At 44.1% G+C, this 21,807-nt stretch overlaps 9 protein-coding genes across 9 annotated transcripts; 7 read left to right on the forward strand and 2 right to left on the reverse strand.

Moving 5' to 3' along the window:
- Window positions 1–41: 41 nt before the first annotated feature.
- On the forward strand, window positions 42–1,068 carry V865_003340 (uncharacterized protein; the record flags this gene model as incomplete). The annotated part of the gene is made up of 2 exons (XM_066227137.1): window positions 42–231; window positions 311–1,068. The coding sequence occupies 2 exons, from the start codon at window positions 42–44 to the stop codon at window positions 1,066–1,068; spliced, it is 948 nt and encodes a 315-aa protein (XP_066083234.1).
- Window positions 1,069–2,313: 1,245 nt separating this feature from the next.
- V865_003341 (uncharacterized protein) lies at window positions 2,314–4,472 on the forward strand (the record flags this gene model as incomplete). The annotated part of the gene is made up of 2 exons (XM_066227138.1): window positions 2,314–2,584; window positions 2,653–4,472. The coding sequence occupies 2 exons, from the start codon at window positions 2,314–2,316 to the stop codon at window positions 4,470–4,472; spliced, it is 2,091 nt and encodes a 696-aa protein (XP_066083235.1).
- A 1,214-nt stretch (window positions 4,473–5,686) lies between these two features.
- On the forward strand, window positions 5,687–7,997 carry V865_003342 (uncharacterized protein; the record flags this gene model as incomplete). The annotated part of the gene is made up of 2 exons (XM_066227139.1): window positions 5,687–5,768; window positions 5,863–7,997. 2 exons carry the CDS (start codon window positions 5,687–5,689, stop codon window positions 7,995–7,997), a joined length of 2,217 nt encoding a protein of 738 aa, XP_066083236.1.
- Window positions 7,998–9,342: 1,345 nt separating this feature from the next.
- Window positions 9,343–11,415, forward strand: V865_003343 (uncharacterized protein; the record flags this gene model as incomplete). The annotated part of the gene is made up of 8 exons (XM_066227140.1): window positions 9,343–9,570; window positions 9,640–9,705; window positions 9,810–10,135; window positions 10,207–10,295; window positions 10,376–10,476; window positions 10,533–10,656; window positions 10,710–11,086; window positions 11,278–11,415. The coding sequence occupies 8 exons, from the start codon at window positions 9,343–9,345 to the stop codon at window positions 11,413–11,415; spliced, it is 1,449 nt and encodes a 482-aa protein (XP_066083237.1).
- Window positions 11,416–11,914: 499 nt separating this feature from the next.
- On the reverse strand, window positions 11,915–12,485 carry V865_003344 (uncharacterized protein; the record flags this gene model as incomplete). Its single annotated transcript, XM_066227141.1, has 2 exons — window positions 11,915–11,976; window positions 12,176–12,485. 2 exons carry the CDS (start codon window positions 12,483–12,485, stop codon window positions 11,915–11,917), a joined length of 372 nt encoding a protein of 123 aa, XP_066083238.1.
- Window positions 12,486–13,574: 1,089 nt separating this feature from the next.
- V865_003345 (uncharacterized protein) lies at window positions 13,575–14,542 on the forward strand (the record flags this gene model as incomplete). The annotated part of the gene is made up of 3 exons (XM_066227142.1): window positions 13,575–13,627; window positions 13,702–13,757; window positions 13,890–14,542. The coding sequence occupies 3 exons, from the start codon at window positions 13,575–13,577 to the stop codon at window positions 14,540–14,542; spliced, it is 762 nt and encodes a 253-aa protein (XP_066083239.1).
- Window positions 14,543–15,501: 959 nt separating this feature from the next.
- Window positions 15,502–16,272, forward strand: V865_003346 (uncharacterized protein; the record flags this gene model as incomplete). The annotated part of the gene is made up of 3 exons (XM_066227143.1): window positions 15,502–15,542; window positions 15,630–15,673; window positions 15,788–16,272. 3 exons carry the CDS (start codon window positions 15,502–15,504, stop codon window positions 16,270–16,272), a joined length of 570 nt encoding a protein of 189 aa, XP_066083240.1.
- Window positions 16,273–16,559: 287 nt separating this feature from the next.
- Window positions 16,560–17,804, reverse strand: V865_003347 (uncharacterized protein; the record flags this gene model as incomplete). The annotated part of the gene is made up of 7 exons (XM_066227144.1): window positions 16,560–16,619; window positions 16,707–16,838; window positions 16,943–17,016; window positions 17,100–17,197; window positions 17,294–17,588; window positions 17,668–17,694; window positions 17,762–17,804. 7 exons carry the CDS (start codon window positions 17,802–17,804, stop codon window positions 16,560–16,562), a joined length of 729 nt encoding a protein of 242 aa, XP_066083241.1.
- A 1,338-nt stretch (window positions 17,805–19,142) lies between these two features.
- V865_003348 (uncharacterized protein) lies at window positions 19,143–21,493 on the forward strand (the record flags this gene model as incomplete). The annotated part of the gene is made up of 10 exons (XM_066227145.1): window positions 19,143–19,236; window positions 19,309–19,483; window positions 19,604–19,703; window positions 19,778–19,977; window positions 20,052–20,130; window positions 20,203–20,354; window positions 20,423–20,542; window positions 20,601–20,688; window positions 20,756–21,371; window positions 21,444–21,493. The coding sequence occupies 10 exons, from the start codon at window positions 19,143–19,145 to the stop codon at window positions 21,491–21,493; spliced, it is 1,674 nt and encodes a 557-aa protein (XP_066083242.1).
- Window positions 21,494–21,807: the final 314 nt, after the last annotated feature.

Consider the following 21,807-nt stretch of genomic DNA (forward strand, 5'->3'; position numbering starts at 1 on the left):
AAAGTTTGCCTTGATAGATATACACATACTGGATGATCAAGATGATCCATTTGGGAAAATATGGTTTATCCAAGAGCTCCAAGCCAGACCAGGACAAGAATCAGAATTCCCGAGCTCAACAAACACCAGAAATAGAACGATCAGATCACCTCCTGAGTTCACAGGAACCCGACAATTTCAATTATGATCCTACCAAGGTACTCGAGTGGACTGGTACTGTAGCCGGTTCAGGTGAGTTTCGAGTTCTCTCGAGCAAAAGCAAAGATTCTTGTGATCAATGTTGATCTTTGTAAAACACGTGAATACACAGATACTCTTAGCGGACGTGGACAAAAGGATGATCACTTTGCTGATGTGACTGAGTCCATTGCCTCTGAGCATCCCACAGACGATAGAGGTAATCAGATGGCACCGTGTACATCTACCACTACTACCGAAGAGGAGCGATCACCCACTGAGAAGAATAAAACACCTCACGAAGCCAAAGTCAAGTCAGGTCCAAGTGCAGACCAAGAAGAAACCAAGCAAGGTTCAGTAATGCCTTTGTCTGTGAATGAAACTGTGACTGATTCCTTGGTGTCGATCATGCCGCAATCATCGCAAAGGCCTCGTGCGTGGGCATCGTTATTCCAATCGACCCTTGCTCCGTGTGCTGCGTCCACGGCAGGTACATCTGCATCTGTGAACGTACGGATCTCATCAACATCTGGTGCATGTTCGGCCAAGGAAGCGGCAGGTACAAGTAATGAAACACAGCCCAACGAGGTAGAGAAAATTGAAGATCAAGAAGGAGAATTCGTGACTGTCACACGGGGTAAGAGACAATCTCGAAAATCGACTGATCAACATGACCACCAATACGCAGAAGAGGTCGACCAACAAGATGTATTCTCGTATGACGAAATTGATGTAGGACCAAAATGTGAAGATTGGTATTTAGACAAAGAATTGGCATTACAAAATGCCAGTTTCACACGAACGAGATATGGTGTTAATCCGAATAGACAGGCTAGTTCAAAGAAATGGGATCTGGATGATAAGACTCATTGGGGCAGGGGATTCCGATAATCGTCTGAAGCCAATAACAATTCAAACTATAGATGATTATACACACTCGATCTTATCTTTGAAGCTGTCATGACTTTATTGTGTTAGAACAAAGTTAGATTTTTCGGTTGTTAGCGTATGGGCCCTTTTTGAAAATCATCTTTCACGTTTTCATGTCGATAATTGATCGAGCAATATGAGATAGCATGAGGACATGACTGGTCATGATACCTTTTGATGGAATGTTCATCCGGGTTTTGCTGGAGAGGGTGCACACTATACTATGTAGTTATTCTTCCAGGTTGTGTTGCAGCCACGATCTACAAGATTCAGCTTGGTGAATGTGGATTTGGGATGTCGCGAGAGGGCTGCTGAATACGCAGTAGACACGTCAAAATATGAATTTGAATACAGAGATATGACACAGCATGATTGGATTGACTTTGCAATGGGTAGTAATCTTTCCAATCCGACCAAGACCAAGCCAGTCGTATTGGGTTTATGTTGCTTGGTACGACGAGTATTTGAGTAGACGCGTCGTTGTATAAATCTCTATCATCTGTTTATCTACGCCTCGAAGATTCCCTTGATCGGAGAGATGTATAACCACGTTGCACAGTCTATAGCTTAATTACCCTGACGTATATTACTAAAATTACCAAATTACTGTCAAAAAGTGAGATTGGAACGCGACGCGTTTTTCTTGCTTACCAAACAATCGTTCATCTTGTTCTCTTGCCTTGCCGCACTCTTGGCTTTGATGTGATCGTGTTGAAGAGGATGTGTTGAACGTGTTTTTCCTTTTTTTCCATTTACCCTCTTGGCTTTCGAGGGTTGTTTATCTCTTTCTTCGCTTTGCCCTTTATCTCGTTGAACGAATCCACCACTTCAACGTCTATTCAGTCCATTATAATCTCGACTGCCATCTTGTTTACTTCATATTGACATTCAGTCAACTCGACATCTCGTCATCTCAGCAGAGTCATCTCACAGTATCTTATATCTTCACATACACTGATCGCTAGACGATATCGGATGGTACTCTCAACTCGTGTCAATATAACACATTCGTATTGGTAGATCAGTGATCGCCATCGCCGTCATCTCTATCACGCGTCTTTCTTTCATCAACTTTCCACACAGCATCGCTTTTACGCCACCAACGGTTACTGTCATTGTCACCTGTGGCCTCAGCATCGAAGCGCAGGTAGCTTCAACGTTTCATCCATACCTCAATTTACTCCTTGACTCCTTACTACGCCTTCGATGCCATCCACTTTGAAGACTTCAGTACCTGTCTTTCACCCGGATCATCCACACAATCGAAATCCTTACCCCTTGTACGAATCTCAAACGAATATACCCATCGGTAGCAGCAGCAGTAGTAGTAAGATAGGGAGAATGTTCACGAAGCAGGCTCGGCATGGAGAAGAAGGAATGAGCGATTCGGAAAGTAGTTTGTCACCTAGTCCAAGCTCAAGGAGTCGATGTTTCTGTGGAAACCCTACGCAGGACGGCGGGATCTACTGTAGTGTTTGTGAGTCAACAGAGAATAATCATCTAAATGGTATCCAAGCTGACGTTAGTACTATTGATTTTGATCAGCTTGTGCTCGATCCGATGCTTTCTCTTCATTATGCTATAAACCCACTTCCCAAAATTCAGAACCACTCATATCTCAACATGGACAACATCCATCCATCGCATCGGCAATCTCATCCTCCCTTTCGCGTAATCCCTCTTCTGCATCTTCAACATCCATCGCCTCATCCTCGTCAAATCAAGACGTCGGAGAATGGACTGCCTCACATTACCGAAGACTGGCTCGAGCGGATATACGTCGTGAGGAACGTAAAGAGGAAAGAAGGAAAAGGAGAGCAGAAGGTAGTTTGGCAAGTTCGATTAGTACAAGTCGAAGTACGATGATGTCCGTCTCCTCATCCGCTTCGAGAGCTGTACCGGATTTGGTCGGTGGTCATTCCCATTCTAGAAATCCCTCGATAGCAAGTTCGATCACTTCCATGTCATCCTCCACCTGGGGACTGGGAGGTAGTCTATCACGAAACCCTTCTTCGGCCAGTACGTCCTCGAGAAAGGGAGGTAATGGATACGGTGGGAATGTCAATATCGGTGCGGCCATCATGGAAGATGAGGATGAAGAAGAATGGTTACAATCTGAATTTTCACAACCCCCTATCCCAGCTCTACCAGTATCTTCAGCACCAACATCGTCATCAAAGAGAAGACCATCTCACTCGCGTACAGGTAGTAAATCGACTTCTTCGAGTAGGAAAGGAAGGAAGCATACTCCCGATCCATTGCCTTTCGGAATGGGCAAAGATATGCGAGATGTGCTAGAAGAGATAATACAAATGGAGAAGAGCTTCTTGGTCTCGGATAACGAGAATGACGATGATGATCATATGTCTCAAAGTGGAAGTCAGATACCCCCATCGACAGGATTGTTCACCAGTCAATTTGATCGACCACCCCGAACACCTAGTCCAGTATCTACTTCGAAGAGGAGAGCATCCATAGCGCCTGGAGCGCCAATACGTGGTCATAGATCGGCCTTATCCCATTCTGCCTTACCACCACCTTCACCACCTCGAAATATCCGGAACCCTCAACCTCAAAGACCCCCTTCTCTCATGGGTTTACACCAATCCTCCTTATCTGAATCACACACCGCGCTGTACTTAGCTACTGCGTCGCCCGTAGCTCCTGGTCCAACTGGACGACGATCGGCAAGTCCAAAATTGGAGTATAGAAAATCAATTACGTTCACTCCTGACGCTGCTGGACCGTCAATCTCATTCGATGGTTTGCCTGCACCGAGAAGGATGTTCGATTCTCCTGCTGGGAATGGAACTATCACCCCGATGGGAGGGAGAAGGAGGTTGAACTTGACTCCTCAAGCTGTACATCCTTCTATGGATCATTGGAGGTTCCCCTCTGGATCTGGATCAGCCTCTACAATGGCTACTCCAACTAGACCTTCACAAAGTCAGGTACCTACACCGGATGAAATGCGAATGTCAATGAGTATGGCAATTGAACCGACACTTTTATGGCCAACTCAACCACCTAATCTCCAACCTGCTTTATTCCCCTGTTCACCTGCTGTGGATACTCCCGAATTTCACTCGACCGCCGTTCTACCTGCTGAGGATGAGATGGGAAGGAGAGATAGTCAACTGTCTGCTCCCGGAAGTGGAATGAGATTAGGTGAATTGTTAGGTAGTGGACATGGTTTTGGAAATGGACATGGGGATGTCGATATGGATATGGACATGGAAGAAGATGGAGATGGAGATGGATCGACTGAACATGGACACGGACAAGGACAGGGAAGATCAGGTTATTTACCTGTTTTCTTGGAAGCTGAAGGATTCAGAGCTGGTGATGGGAATAGAGGGTGGTAAAAGGACAAGTCTAGATGGCTTGGCTTCTTTTTGAGAAAGCAAAGAAGCAATTAAGCGAATTCACGGAGAATTCAATCAATCATTCTTTAACGACCGAAACTGCAAATAACTCATATACTGTAATATCAGAACCGACCTTTTACGACCCATTCTACGAATAAAATTGTATATATATAAATAGAAAGTGAATCGCTGTGCGATATTGAAATACCATATGTACTTATACAGTACAGTACGAATAATTCTCATTTTTCCATAGGGCATAGGTTACAAGGCATTTTTGATGATGTAGATGATTACAATGCAATGCAATGAATGAACAACGCACTATGCAATATGCAGTTTGACATGCTTCATGCGCACCATAGATTTATTCCGGACAGTCGAACGAAGTGAAGAATCAGTGGATTGATTCCCTGCCTAGTAGATTGACGAGTCTCGATCATCTGCCAAGGTCTTTTAGTCATGAGCCAAGAGCCAAGAGTCGATGATCTATCATTGATCGATAGCATGATGAAATGACGGACTGATGGATTGATTGATAAACAGTGCCGATCATGATCGGATCAATTGAAAATCATGAAGAATAAGTGATCATGCCTCGTACATTTGAATTCAAATTATCGCTACTCCCGGGGTGCTTGCTACCTGCTATGAACAATGTGGCGACAAGTCAGAGTACTGCAGCTATCTGATCTTTATTCTATATAATAACGGAGAAGGCCCCATACAGTGACTTCCTTTGTTCTCTAACCTCAATGGTCGGTCAAAGTGTGGACCAGACCATGAAAAGGAAGATGGGAATGAATCGTTCAGATGCCTTTGGTAAAAGGCTAAACAAATGTCGAAAGGACAAGCTGTCAATCTATCTATTCCTTTGATCAACTGTCCCACCCTGTCCCATCCCATCCTGCAGGTGACAGTAGGTAACAATAACCTAAACCGGATTTGGAGAATATACACATGGTAAGGTAAGGTAAGATGGATGAAACAAGCAGGAAAAGAAAAAGAAAGGAGAACGAGTACTGAAAGAATAGCAATCCCATAATCAATTACGAAATTCATTCATCAATATACATATCACATTGTTACAGTAAGTTTAAACTTCCACGTACCGTTGACCGTTTGAGGTGGAAATTAGGACCTAACATATAACATATAACATCAATACCAAAAAATCTAGTAGATTTAGAAAACATTGAACATAGATGAAGATGGAGAAAAGAGTAGAACCTCATTTGTCGAATGATAAAAATGCGGGTGATCAAGAAGAAGATTGGTTTCAAGCTCATTCTAGTGAGTTGACTTGAACCTAACTGACTTGCTCCCATATCATCTCGAATTTACCAAATTTGATCTCGACCTGGACTTATACTTCTCCTAACTTTAGCTCAAGTATTTCTAATATTCGGTTCGATCCTATTCATGATCACCCTTCTATGTCTCTACTGCCTCACAAGGAAACAGGGCCAAAAGGTTTTACCCAGCTGTATACAACGACGTAAGAAAATGAAAGTTCGTTCAAATAGGAATAGGAATAGTCATAGACCTATATCGAATGCTTCTTCGATCAATGGTTTGTTATCCCTCGATAGAAGTAGATCAAGAGATCTAAATAATCCAAATCATGCGATAGTTGGTGGATTGAGGATGGACCACGAAGATGGACAAGGGAAGGGAAGAATGAGGATGTGGCAGAATTCTGGTAAAGAGGATAAGAGATTATGGAGGAAGACTGCTTATTTGAGTGATTTGAAGCATGCTACTGAAGAGAATTCCAGGAATTATCAGAGGACACGTGGAAAAGGTGATTTCGATGAGGGATTTCCAGATGGGTTTGAACGAGTTACTAGAGATACATTCTACGTGCCACAGCCGATTGATGGACACGGAGGACACAAGAGAAATACCACTACATCAAGTTTCGCTCATCCACCTACATCTTCTTTCTACGATCATTCTGAATCACCTTCACCTTATTCAGTCTACGATGCGAATGGATTGGTTCGTCCTATATCAAATTATATACCTTATAATCCCATACCGACTTCAACAGACAGTCTGAATACACAATTACGGTATCCTCCATCCGTGAGAAGGCCTATAACAGATTATAGGAGATCGTTCGTTTCTCACATGACAATTGATCCAGGTTATCTCGAAGATCTTAAAGCTGGATCTCATGGTAGGAAGTCTGGATCGTATTACCCCAAATCACCTGCTTCGACTTATATACCTCCGAGAGAATCGGTGTATTCGTGGAGATCGTATCCACAAGAGGAGAGCAATTACGAGAGGGATCAGTATGTTCAGCCTGGTCAGTATGATCATATCGAAAATCAGCATGATTCTCATTCTCATTCTCAATATCAGCCTCAAGACCAGAATTATCATCAGTATGATCGAAACCAAGGAAACCATAATGAGCAAATTCAATCCCTTAACCCGAATCACGATGAGGCCAATTCATACCTCAACCCCAGTCCGATAGAGTACGAGCACGAGCGCGAGTACACTCCTAAACCGTCAATCGACCAATCAATAGTCAACGACTACACAGCTTATACGCAACCACAACCACTGCCACTGCCTCATTCCTCTCATTCCCCTCCACACCTGGAAAATTCCCTGGGCGATACGACCCCGTCAGCTAGACGACGGCATGAGAGAACACCGTCAATGGGATCCATCAAATTCCCTGAACCTGAACCTTCCCCTGCTTTTGCACCGGCGGCTGCTCCAATGGGAGATGGTATGATATCACCTTATACTAGATCATCTACTTATTCATTCCCTGCTCCACCCACAGGAGAAGGTCAATTCGAATTACGATTATCCAGCCAGCCTCAAGCCCCTTCTCAAGGGACATTCGATACCTATGATCATGATTATCAAAATCAACATCGACTCGAAGATGAATACCCTCGTGGTAACCCTCAAGGGGAAGAAGAAGAGGGAGATCCATACTCACCTTCAAGAACAGAGGTAAATACTAAATTGAATTCTGCGAGTTATTATTCACCTTCCCTCATATCTAAACATTCTCAAATGTCGACAGTCCCCGGACATGGATATGGACAATCTAAATTGGGTAATTCGATCTCAAGAGGATTTGATGATTCCGATGGTATAGGTGTGGGTGTGGGTACAACACCAATCAAAGAGAAGAGGAATAGTAGTGGACCGAGTTTGGCAAAGAGTGGTAATCCCAATCCTAGTCCCAATTTCCCTCCTCCTCCGAATCTAAGTATAGATACTACCTCTTCTACCCTCAGCTCGGATCCTAAAGATCATACCACTACCAGTAGCAGTAGTGGTGATAGATCTACTATATCGACCATGTCAAAGAAGATTCAACGTATCAAACCTCCTTCCCTCCTAAAATCGACATTACCTCCCAAATCACCCAAATCACCTAGTCCGTTGAGGTATTCTTCGACATTTGATATGGATGATATGCCAATTTGGATGAGGGGTGATGTGAATGAAGCTGGTGAGGAGCCAGTACCGAAGAGTGAGCTGTAGATGTAAGGCTGTTTTGTAGGCGGGAAGACAGATATGGTAAAAGATATGGTATTGTGTTAGAAATACCTCCTATATGATAATATCGGGTCGATTGATGCTGCTCGACTATGGATTATGTACCTTGCTGAGAGTAATCACAAGGTAGGTGAACCAAGTCCACTTCTCTTTCATCCCACTGAAATCCTCCCCTATTGTTTCGTGTTCGGTACTTGTCGTAAAAGTATGTGAAGATCCAGATTATCATTCTGTTGATGGATTGTGATTTGGGAAGCGGGTTGATGGGATGTCAATCGTTTGGGAGATGGGAATGAGGAATGATGAAGGTATATGTTACCCGTGGGTAGATGACCTTTCGATGTATCTGAAAATATCTTCTTCATGTTCGTGGAATCGAGATGCGAGATGAAATTGATTTTATGATATGGCTGATCGACGTCGTCATGTTTATCCCAAGATCCGCTTCTAGTAAGAAAATACCCTCGTTGAAAGATCTTAGACTGCAAGTGATCGGCTAATGACGGTTGGTTACGTTATGATGTTTATCCGGAACACCGTGCGATCGACACGTGTACGAGTATCGCATGTTGTACTTGGGAGTGACCATTCCGCGTGTGTTTTGATTCAGTCATCTTGTTGTGGACTTGCATATCCTTCATGGTGCTGTAGATGTGAATGATAACGATAATCACAACGACAACGACACTAAGAAGCACACAGCCATGTACTGGAATAGCTGAATGCTCGACATCCAAAGGACCCTCTCACGCGACTCGTCGTCATGTTCAAGACGCTAAGACGGTGCACTGACCCACTCCGATGGTAACAAAGGAAACCTAGCAAGCAAGTAGTGCTGACACCGAAGAACACACGTCAACCATCAATCAGGGGCACACACGCACACAACACACGCCACACTGACCTGACAGTGCATACCTGTATCTGTTGTATCTCAACAACAATAAAACATCCTCTTCATTTCTCATATACTTATTCTCACAGCGTGTACTTACTCACTGCTAGTCAGAGGGACGATCTTATTGTCTTTCTGACACATCGATATCTCATCCATATCACAACAGAAGCAAATACTCACCCTCAGTATCTCATATATACTTCAACATCCAATTCATCAACATCCCATCAATTATCGCATCGCCACCCAATTTCATATCGAAACATATCAAATTAGCTCTTATCAACTCAACTTAACCAAGCTAAAGACTAATTCGCCATATCATCGTTATACCCATACATTCCACCATACTACTACCCCTTATTCACCGGTCCATCACCTTGGCAATCCCCTTTTTTCTACTTCCTACGAGCGTTAGCCCAAGCGACAAGGATGCAGTACTACAACCAAACGCCTAATCCCATGATGGGTGGAGGAGGGATGGGTGGAATGGGAATGATGGATCCGAGAATGCAACAGCAATTGCAAATGCAAGGGATGAACCCTATGAATGGTATGAACGGAATGGGAGGGATGCAACCGGGTATGGGAGGGATGATGAATGGGATGGGGATGGGGATGAATGGGATGGGTAATTATGGTCAGGCATGGAGACAGCTTGTAGGTGATCCCCTTGACCACTACTGGAGTGGCGATTCAAGCTGATATGATATTTGTGTTGATAAACAGGGATACGATTATACCTTACCGACCTTGGGATATAAACCCGAAGCTACCTGGGGAGCATGGGATTTGGTGAGTGATGAATCAATCTTTGAAAAAATACATATACTGATAGCATACCTATCTCACAATAATCTTCACCACATACTCATCGTCCGATTTCAATACATCACCAGGCAAATGCGCAATATAACGGAGGAAGACTTGAAAGATCTTTTTTCGACAATATCGTACGTCTTTTAAGAGAATATCAATACCTCAAACATAAAGATAAGTATCAACGTGAACGTGAAGGCTTACAAGATCCCAACTCTCCTTTGACATCTCCATTATCTCCAAACTTCTTGTCAAAACAGATTTCAAGCTTGACGAACTTTTTTGCGAATCGACATTTGTCTGAGGAAGCTGCTCGAGATGCTCATCGAAGAGTGTATTATCAAGCTGAAGGTGCTGATGCTGGTAATAAGACTTTGGGTGGGGCTGCGGCTTATCAAGCTTACTTGTGAGTGATCAGCTGTTTAATCGAAGGCGAAGACAAGGAATGAGCTGATAAAAGACCTTTTATTGTAATAGAATCTGGGATCGAGATCATTATTCTGCTTATCATGCCAATCCAACTCAGGAAAACAGAGAAAGACTTGTCGGTCTAGCTGTAGCTGAATGTGAGCGAGATTCCATTCCTTCATTTATGGCAACCTTGTTCTCGTCTTATACTCACACGACCCTTGTTGTGATGAACCAGTGTTCAGTTTATGGGATCGAGTTCAACCTAGATCATCAAGAGCAAATACCGAAGATGCCGCTCAGTACGCTGCTGCCACTGCCAAGTATCTGTTCGACAGGGTAAGCTGCGTCTCCCATCAAGTCTCCACGGATTCACTGACAGTATATCATTATAGCACTATGATCTTCCTCACTCTCACTCCCACCGACGACCTGGATCTCGATACTCCGGCTATGGGGCTGATAACGATAGTGATTCGGATGATGATAGGCGAATGAGGAGAAGGAGTCTATACAATCGTGAGTGTCCCACTCAGCCAGCTCGGATATCAGGACTAACGATGATGCACCAGAACAACCTTATGGCATGGGAGGAATGCAAAATTCTATGATGAATCAAATGCCAATGCAAGGAGGTATGATGCCAGGAGGTGGCGGGGGCATGATGGGACCTCAATCGATGGGTATGGCAGGTATGGGCATGGCCCAACCTGGTATGGGAGCTTTGGGAATGCCAGGAGCAATGGGAGGTGGAGGAATGATGAATAACGCAATGATGATGAATCAGATGGGAATGAACGGTATGGGAGGTATGGGTATGGGTATGGGTATGGGTATGGGTATGGGAGGAATGCAGCCTGGGATGATGAATGGCGGGATGATGGGTGGTGGACCATTGGGAGGTATACCCGGGAACCATGGGCAATTGGGTGAGGCGCAAGCTGGACCGGTGAGTTTATGAATGATCTCCTTCTCGGCTTGACCATCCTATACAGATCTCGTTAAAGTGATCAAACTTGGTCACCAGAATGGATCATCGTGCCGAGGAGAAGTGGCTGAGGAAAAGATAATTGGATTCATATCGTCCTTCAAGATGAACGGTCCGATTGCTGACTCAACCTTCCGGTTCTCCTCTAACAGGGCATGCACCCTTACACCTATGGAGGCCAGTCAGGCGTAGCCTATGGAAACACCCCTATAGATCAGATGGGTAATCCAACCTTCCCTGGAGGACCTGGACGAAGCTGGTACGGTTATGGCCAACCTAGATATTTTTAGATGAATTCAGTAACTTGTCAGTCACGCCGGAAGTAAGAGAAATTGCAAGAGATCCCAACACACAGCTACATCAGATAAAACAGAACAATGACGAGGTGAATCAGGAAGGTAACGGAAGAAACAGAACAAAGAGGAAGAAGAGTGTAACTTTCAAGAAAGATGATGAGTTGATCGAAATTATTGGACGATCTAGATCTTGGAAGAATCAATGATTAGACTAGAGTATCATGTGGATTAGGATTAGTATCATATTTCATATCTTGTGATTTGCTAGAACTTCTATCTGATGTATATGCAGAATTAGGTAACTTATCTGACCGTCACATCGAGCTGAGAGGAATGTTCAACTTTTCATTCAGGTTATGTTGGGCAAAAAGCTCTCAGCTGTAATGCTGGCTGAGCTTGTGTACGATCACATTCATACGTCTTACAGGAGTGAATCCCACAAGAACAGAGCTCGTTATGACGATTTGCTTCTCCTTCCACGATAATTGGAAGACTAATACGTAGTCTTGTAGAAACCGTGTGGGAAACTTCGACCGAATGGATTGGTTTTCCCGACTATAAGAGGGAATCAGAGTATGCAATCAGCAGTTTGTCTCTAAGACCACTATGTCCTCCTCTGTCTCCTCTCCTCTCCTCATAGTGTTTCTCCACAGTCAAGTATAGTATATCTCCAACTTCAAGTATGTTCTTCAGATATATCTCGAGAATACAGTACTCAACAAACAAGATCGAACAAGGATTCAAGTCGACTCACCGAATCCACCCAACTCTGGTCTGAGTGGCATAGGTCCATACTTAGGCCACCCATAATTGAACCTCATCCCCTGTCCACCCCCCTCCAACGTATATCCATAAACACCCGTACCTCTTCCTTCTTGGGCCGCAATTATAGCTGGTGGTAGACCCCATTCGGGGAATTCAGGTAAATTCCACGGTACGTGACCCCAGTACCCCGAGGAGGGACCTCCTGATTGGATTGAGAGATGGGGTCCATTGAGGTTCCCGTTGGGGAAGAAGGAGGCGCCGGGGTAGGTTGATAAGAGGGGATGGAGGGCAAAGGCCATCGTGGGCTATAAGACGGTGTTAATTGGAAAAGATGGCCTGGTGGGTGGATGTCAGTTTGAGTGAGGATAAATCTCGAACGTGGAGGAGGGCACGTACTCTGTTATGTAGCTGTAGGAGTTTTGTATATCAGTCAGAAGATCAAAGTCAGTATAGCTGTCAGAAATAGGATGTTAGATGGTACACTGGATATGTTAGTACTAGATTATTTCCCATAAGAATGGTGCTGATCACCTCGTCAACGAGTCTGGGGCAGTAGGACCCGAAAGAGGACAAAGGAGGACGGAAGGATAGCTGGACAGAACGACTTCTTTAACATGATTCAGCAAATCTATCACAGACTGTGGCTCTACCACCTTAATGTACGAATCTATTCCTTTCTTTGTATTCGGTCACACCAAGATAGCACAAAGCACAAAGGCATCAAGCATATCGAGACGATGTTTCGATTGCCAATTGTTGCTAACATAAGTGACTATACAAGATATAACACGCGTATTGAGCTCGCTAGATCTCTTGGACGTATGGATGCTATAGTTGATATGCTGCTGGTGCTGGTGCTACTGCATCAACTGTAACAAAGAGGCCATCTGTAACATGATTTGGGCTCCGAATGAGTCATTTCACCCTGAATATGTCGTCATACAGTACAAACACCCTCCACATTCCATTTCCACCCGCCTCACTCGCTTTGTTCTTCTTCCTCGCTCTGTCTGAGAGAAAGGAACCACTAACACAGTGAAACGTGAAACGTGGAGCATGAGCATCAACACCGCTTGTACCGAGTGTTCTGGAATTGACTGCTCGCACTAAATTTGATCTCGTACTGCTCACCTGACGCATTCTTCGCTACCAGCACTCCTCGTTCCTATAAATCACTCCGGGTCACGTCATGATGATCATTATCTCATCTGACGTTATATGACTCATCTGTACCATACCATTCAGCTTGGCAGGACTCATGGTACAGCATGAGACATGGCAGGTATATAACCTCAATAGGTCTGGAAGGAATGGAGGTATCGTTTCGATCAATCCAAAGACAAAAGATAATTTCAAGTTGAATCAACAATTACGACCGACAATTCATAATGGCAAGCTCACACAACCAAGGACAAGTACACGGACACGGTCAATACGATGAGTAAGTCGCATTTCATTCTCAGTATTGTCTTTTGAGCAGTTTAAGCTGACTTCGTTATTGTACGATCGTTTTAGGACCGCTGCTAAGCCCTCTATCGGACAGAAGATTGGAGGTGGTCTTGAAGAACTTGGTGAGTCGATCGCTAGACAACTACCATTCTAACAATTTATCTATATCATTCATTCCTTGTACCAACCACCTCCTCTAATTACACAGCTATCGTTTGGAGATCACTGCTAACGCGTTATCGATTGACACGTAGTCGGGAAAGCAACTCACAACCCCGGTAAAGTAGCCGAAGGAGAAGCTAAGAAACATGGATATGCCGGTCCACCAGGAGGTGCTCAAGGTTATAACGAGACTCTACACAAAGGTGAAAATCCAGGCGGTTTAGCTGGTGAACATTCAATCAACCCTTCCGCACACGGTAATCACGGTCAACACGAACCAAGTCGACATGAAGGGTTCAACTCCAACTCTCAGTCTCACTCTGGTCCAGGTGCTCACCACCAAGGTGGTGTAGGAAATCAATCGCCCTTCCCTCCTGGAAAAGGCGAACCTGGATTCGGTGGACATCCCCAACAACAACAACAACAATTCCAACAAGGTCAACATTCCGGATTAGGTGGAGGTGGATTCGAAGGTCAACATTCTGGATTAGGTGGAGGGTCCACTTCTAGAACTCATGAAGGTTTGGGAGGTGGACCAGCAGGTCATAATTCCGGATTACCCTTGGGTAGCAACGCTGACGGACCGGGTCATCATGGACATGGTGTAGGTGGAGTCGAACGTGGTTCAGGTATCGGTGGACAATCTGGAACTGGACAAGGTATTGGTGGTGGACATCACACTGGTACGGGCGTAGGTCAAGACAACGTTCAACCTCCTTTTGGTGGAAGTGATAGAAGATATTAGAATGTAGATACAATCAATCAATGTGATGAGACCAAGAGAAGAAAGAAGATGATTGTATCATATAGAAGTTGAAGCAAGTACTCTATGTAGCTATACAAACATTTAGTTATACAGACATTTCGAATCAAATGTATAGGAATGATCAACGAATGAACGTATGAATGAATGAATGAATGAATGAATGAATGAGATGAGTGCATGTCCCTACGACCTATGCTAAGCAGCTCTGCTTTGCTCAGTTCCGGAAATGCAGATGCAGCCTTGTGTCTTGCAGCACGAATATTTCATATTCAGCGATCAACAGTCGGATAATTCAGAGATCTCGCTGTATATCTGATCGCTGCTGCGCAGCACAACCACCCTGAGGGATGAAGTCATGACCAATAATCAACAACCAATGCTGCGAAACAACTTCATCATTTGCAAGTATCACTGCGAGTGCAATACTGTACCGTGATGTGTCTTTTATGTATGTACAGTACAGTAGTGTTGCATAATTTGCAGTACAAGTATTGAGGTGCAATATTTCTACTTTCTTGTCTCTGCACTGCACTGCTTACTGCCATTCTCCATTCTCGAGCGACTCATCATGCATGATGAATGCATCTCAAATGATTTTCAGCACAAGCTGCTGCGGACTTTGCACCTAATTGCCATTGGATACTTTACTTGAGGTGCTCCGCTCATCTCATCTCATGTCGACTGCGAGTTATGCTAAAATTGCGTCATGATGATGATTTACATCCAGTGACTCAGTGCTAGTACCGCACTTGTACTGCAGTACTTCCAATACAAAGTCAAGTAAGCTTGCAGGATCCTCACGTATATATAAGTGAATGAAGATCGCACCATATCTCGTACATCGATAGATCTTTTGCGAAACATACAAACACACAATAAAGTAATTCACACCATATACAACTACATTAATTAAAAAACGACATAAAGTAATATCGAATATGGGATTACTAGGACATCATCATGGACATGGTGGTCCAGAGTAAGTACTCCGTCTTATGAAAGGGAAATTCACAAGTTGACGTTTGACGGTACAAACTACCTCTTGTTCTTGTGATCATTTCAATAGACCACCTCATAAACCATCTCTCGGTGAGAAGATCTTAGGACATGGTAAGTCTATCCTTTCCTCCATCGGACATCTGTCTATGTCCTATGTTCCATGTTCTATGTTCTATGTCCCCTTCATGCAGACACATATTGATCCTAATATACTGATATTTATAGTTCTAGGAAACAACCATAACGGTGGTCCACAAGGTGGTCCAGGCGGTCCAGGTGGCGGGTACGGTGGGCAAGGAGGCTTCAATGGTCAGGGAGGACCAGGAGGTTATCAAGGTGGTGGTGGACCAGGCTTCGGTGGTCCAGGTCAAGGACAAGGACAAGGCTACGGTGGTGGCGGTGGTGGTGGACCTGGAGGCTTTGGTGGACCCGGTGGACAAGGCGGTTTCGGTGGTGGTGGACCTGGTGGATATGGCGGTGGCGGACCGGGTGGACAAGGTGGACCGGGCGGTGGTCCAGGAGGACAAGGTGGCTTTGGAGGTGGACCAGGTGGTCATGGAGGTCATCACGGTGGTGGGCCAGGTGGACAAGGTGGTTTCGGAGGTGGTCCAGGTGGGTTTGGAGGTGGACCTGGACAAGGGGGACCAGGTGGTGGTGGCTTTGGGGGTGGTGGACCTGGTGGACCCGGAGGACCAGGTGGAAGATATTAGATTAAATGATAGTAATTTTGTATTCACTCGATTGTAGATATGTAAGAAGGAAATGAATCAAGGATTATAGTACGATATAAAGTCGGCTCTGTAAGGCATTGGACACAAAGATGTGAAGTCGAATTAGTTAGTCGCTGGTCAAACAAATTCATTTATGTCATGTCAGGTATTGCGGCTATACGACACGACTACACAAGTACATCTTGGGATACGAGATACAACAACAGAACGTACAAATATACTACCTGTATCATCTATAATCTATCGCCTTGAGTAAATGAGAAGTATTACGGATCTAATCTCTCGATTCCTGTTTTAGCTACACATTCTTGTACCATCAACCGGATCTAGACGAAATGAAATCGAGTTAGCGTTGATTGACATCTATAATACCTATTTTGAATGATCTTCAGCTCAGCTACTATTCAACTCACATCTATCACACCTGTCTCAACTGCTTTCACATTCAATAACGGTTCGTGCTTTTCTGTACAGTTATCTAGGTCTTGTGAAGATGGTGGATGTAAGGTATCGTTTGCCAAGGCAGGTATCCATGGTGGGACGGACTACATATAGTGAAATTCATTGATCAGCTTGACCACATGAAGAAGAGCAAACGTTCGATTTGATAACTGAATGGTAGAACTATCGTAAAGGTTGATAGACGTACCCCATCTTCATTGTTGTTTGAGGAAGGTTCAAGCGAATCATTCGTCTCAATTATCACAGCGAAAGTGGTCTCGCCTGTAAGAATGAAGCACGAACACCTCAGCTGATGACTTTCTGAGACCGTTGATAGCCAAATCCATGGCAACTCTTTAACCCACCTTGGTTATCCAATAACTGTCCATCTAACGCATTTAGTTTTATCAAGAAACCACGTAGCATCAAACCCAGTTCTTCTGCGTTCGGTGCGTCTATCAACCTATATGGATGACAAACAATTTATCAGTGACCGGCGACATATCATAAACAGCTATATGGAACATGCAAGGTTGATTCAGTAGGAGTATTGACATACCCTACCTCACTTCCTCTGCCTTCTCTAAGCTTATCCAATTCCGCCAAATACCCCAAATCGAAGATCATCCTCTCCCTGGGTAATCCATCTTCCACTCCCTTAATCACTATCGTCATCCTTCTCAGCTTCCCACTATGTATCTCTGGAGCCAGGGAGGAAACGACATTGGTGATGTAAGATCGGACTTGAGGGTGTCGAGATTGATAGACTGGGACTTGGTGGGCTCGTCTACGTGAGAATGTCGATGGTGGATAGACGGAACGGAGATAGAGGATCGTATGGAGGGATATCTCCACTTCATCATACGAACAAGACGATAGGGACATTCATCAGCTCTATGCTTGGATCAATGGGGAAGATGTCACTTTACTCACAGAATGATATTATCGCATCTGCTATTTCTACATGACGAAGCGGGGAGAAGATGAGCTATGACCGCTTTGGAAGAGCATCAATAAGTTTGCTTACCTTTGTAGCTCAGTCCTGGCTGCTGAGCGGCAGTAGTAGTCATTTTATGTCTCTCTCGATCAGCATACAGTGGAAGTCAACAGTCATCCTAGTGTAAGATGCTATCGACATGAATTCTTCTTCTTCCCCTCACTTCATCGCGTTGACGTCAATTGGGTGCCACGTGGTGAGCTGCTTCTCTAAGTCACGTGACTCAAGCTCTATATCTCCGTGGAATGTGATCGAGTGCTTGGACCCTGAGATAAGCTGTCCTGCAAATCTGAAACTGTAAATCCAAAATCAACTCTCCAGATCTAAAATACCTTCTTTTCGCTCAGTAGCAGCCGAACGCTGATAGTTGTGCTCACTTATCCTGACATCGAGACTGTAGTGAGCAGTTCAGCCTCCTCATCTTGGTTGGTTCACTCCGCAATGACAGCTTGGAGCTCCATGCACCCCTTCCCGGCAGTTCCGGTGTTGGGTCAGAAGGTCCTCGGAAGAAGTCGGAAAATGTCAGGAACGATGTTTGATGATATTTTCGAATCTTGAGATTAGATTCGAAAATCATCCACAAATCAAACTCGACTCGGTCAAATGCGATGATGAGCTTGAGCTTCTAACAGAATCTTTGGTGTGGGGTAGAGGAATGAGATGTTTTGAGTCGTGATGAACTTTTCATTGGGGCTGGTAGGCAGAGCCGATCAGTGCGTTGATCACTAACTACAATACTGTGCGAATCTCGTGACTTTGAGTGTGCAGATCATTCTGTTCAGTCTGGGTCCACTCATCAACCATTTGTCATTCCCCTTCCCCTCCTTCTCTTCTTCGTCTCACGGTCAATTCCCCGCTATATCCGGTCAATCCGATAATCTAAACTTTACCCCAAGGTTTATCTCTACTGTACTCGTACTTCAGTGTCGTGTGACGCCTTTTTTACCCCACATCGTATTCTCATATTCTCATATCTCGACGTTAATTTCGAATTTTGGAAAAAGTTCGAAATCACAATCACAATCGCAATCTCAATCACCTTTACTTTCAATCTTATTCGCTGTTTTTGACATCATTCCGAGTTCCCGCTTTCACTCTTTTGTCTTTCTCCTTCTTATATATATAGCTCATAAGAAGAAGTATGAGCTCCTCTTTCTCTGCTTCTTGTTCGACTTCTTTCAAATCCTTATCTTCTTCGTCTAGTAAAAGCAAAATATATTCATACACATCCCTATCGTTAGATAACACTTTCATCCCCCGCTCTTTGATATCATCTTCGTTATCATCCCCAAAACTTACTCGTACTCGTAATAGTACAATCCTTTCATCCTCCTTATCTCCTCATCAACATACATATAGACGTAATTACTCTTACTCTTGTAATTCACGACCTAAACTCACTCACCACAAGATGACATCCTACATTACCAAAACATTATCATCACTCGCTACCAATGGTACACTCACACCGCCTCTTACACCTAACGAGAACGACGCCAAGTCAAGTGAGCTCTCCCCTCTGCTCACACCTAAAATAGAGCTAAGCTAATATGACATGTGTCATATCGGTCTTGTAGTCTCACGATCATCGTCTCCTCACCCTTTGATCTCTCCTGAACAGAACCTCCTCAGACTCAAAGCTCACTTACAGAACCTTCCCACCGATTTACTCAAACATGTTCATCTGTCGAAGATCAGAAGAGAAGATCCTTCGTTGTACTTCTCAGCTATTAGAGATGATTTGACTGGTCTGTGAGTGCTATTTGTCTCCTCGTCATCCAATACTTACAGTCCCTATGTACCTCTCTTGTCTTTGGTCTACTCTGAAATACCATATATTACCATATACTGATATGATTGTCGATATGTTAGCGCACCAATTGTGTACACTCCGACAGTTGGCGAAGCATGTCAAAAGTATTCTCATATCTACCAAGGTCCAGAGGGTCTTTATCTCTCCATAGACGACAAGGTGAGCTTCACTGTACACGAATGATGTACCCGAGTTATCTCAAGCTGACAACATATACTTCTTTTTATGGGTAGGACCGAGTTCCCGAAATCCTCGCTGAATATGCATCCAACCTCTCTACCACACCCCAGATCCTCGTCGTCACTGATGGGTCGAGGATTCTCGGTCTGGGTGACTTGGGGATAGGAGGTATGGGTATCTCAGTTGGGAAATTGAACCTTTACGTTGCTGGTGGTGGTGTCAACCCTCATGGTTGTTTACCCGTCGTTCTTGAGTAAGTCAAATTAACCTATAAAACATATCACGTAAAGGGCACGTATAGCTAATCGATGGTGAACTGGATTGTAGTATGGGAACCAACACTGAATCTATAAGGAACGATCCTTTATATATCGGTCTAAGAAGACCAAGAGCTTCTCTCGAAGAGGTACTTCAATTCAGCTTCCATACAGGATCTTTGAGCGAAATGATAGCTGATCGTTTAACTTACTATATATAGGCTACCGAGTTCATGGATCTCTTCATGGCTGCAGCTTCAGCCGCTTTCCCGAATGCTGTGATCCAGCATGAAGATTTCTACTCGGAAGCTGCCTTTGCATTCTTGGACAAGTACAAGAACCAATATAGAATGTTCAACGATGATATCGAAGGGTGAGCTGTCTCCCCTACCCTCGCCTTGAGATGAGGTAATATCGCCAGCTAACATTAGACTGATGCAGTACCGGTTCAGTCATCCTTGGTGGATTCATGGCTGCTGCCAAACAAGCTTCTGCAGCCTCTGGAAAGGCTCTGAAGGATCACAGGGTTGTTTTCTTAGGTGGTGGAAGTGCTGCTGTTGGGTGAGCTAAGATCTTAAGGGTCAGGAGATACAGCTGACATGGTTGGTTCTATTATCAGTGTCGCCAAAGAAATGATGAATTTCTTCAAGATGCAGGGATTGACCGAGGATGAAGCCAGAGAGAGATTTTGGTTAATCGATACCAAGGTGAGCTAGAGAAATATCCACCGTTCTAGTCCTAGCAGAAGCTCATCATAGATTGGTGAGTTTGTAGGGATTGATCACTTCCACCCGACCTGACGTCGTAGCTGGTAAACTCGCTTCTCACAAGAAATACTTTATCCGAAACGACACCGAAGGCAAGGAATACCCCTCCTTGGCCGATGTTGTAGAGTACGTCAAACCCACTGCTCTCGTCGGACTGTCAACCACCTTTGGAGCATTCGGTGAAGATGTGGTAAGACGAATGGCGGACCTCAACGAAGCTCCTATAATCTTCCCTTTATCCAACCCCACCTCGAAATGTGAATTATCATTCTCCGATGCGTTGAATTGGACAGACGGTAAAGTCCTTTTCGCCTCTGGATCGCCATATGCCCCCATCGAGAGAGACGGTTTATTGAGAGAACCAGGACAAGGAAATAATTTTTTGGTCTTCCCTGGTATTGGTTTCGGTGCTTTACAAGCTGGCGCGAAGAGAGTTACAGAGGGTATGATCACTGCTTCTGCTATTGCCCTTTCGGAAGCTTTGAATGAAGAAGAGAAGAAAGCTGGTTTGCTTTACCCTAGATTAGATAGAATTAGAGAAGTGTCTGCGAGAGTCGCTGCTGGAGTAGTGAGGAAGGCTCAGGAGGAAGGGGTGGATACTAATGAGAAATTGAGAGGTTTAGGTGAGTTTACTATATTTCGTCTGGAATCCGATATGAGGCGATAAGATAGCTGATGAGTAAATGAACAAATAGATGACCAAGCTTTGATCAAGGAGATGAACGACGCTCAATGGTGGCCTTAGTCTTCAGTCAATACGGTCATTTCTCGCTTGACCTTTAAAACAGATGAATGAATGATCCAACATAATTTTTGTCTTTCTTTATTCGCGTCCTTCTTAGTTGTTCATAAGGACTCTTCCCATTCAACCATAATACGTCAACCTTCCTTCTTTTTTGGTGATATTCCTGATATATTAGGAAAGACAGAGAACACGATAAATTTGTACATATAGTGAGAATCAGTAAACAAGTACAGTAGTATGCATTTTCTGTCAGATCATGAATCTGTACTTGTCTTGGTCACATGTGATGAAATATGCATGATACTTGAAATGAG

Source organism: Kwoniella europaea, chromosome 1, assembly GCF_036810445.1.
Source record: "Kwoniella europaea PYCC6329 chromosome 1, complete sequence".
Classification (NCBI taxonomy): domain Eukaryota; kingdom Fungi; phylum Basidiomycota; class Tremellomycetes; order Tremellales; family Cryptococcaceae; genus Kwoniella; species Kwoniella europaea.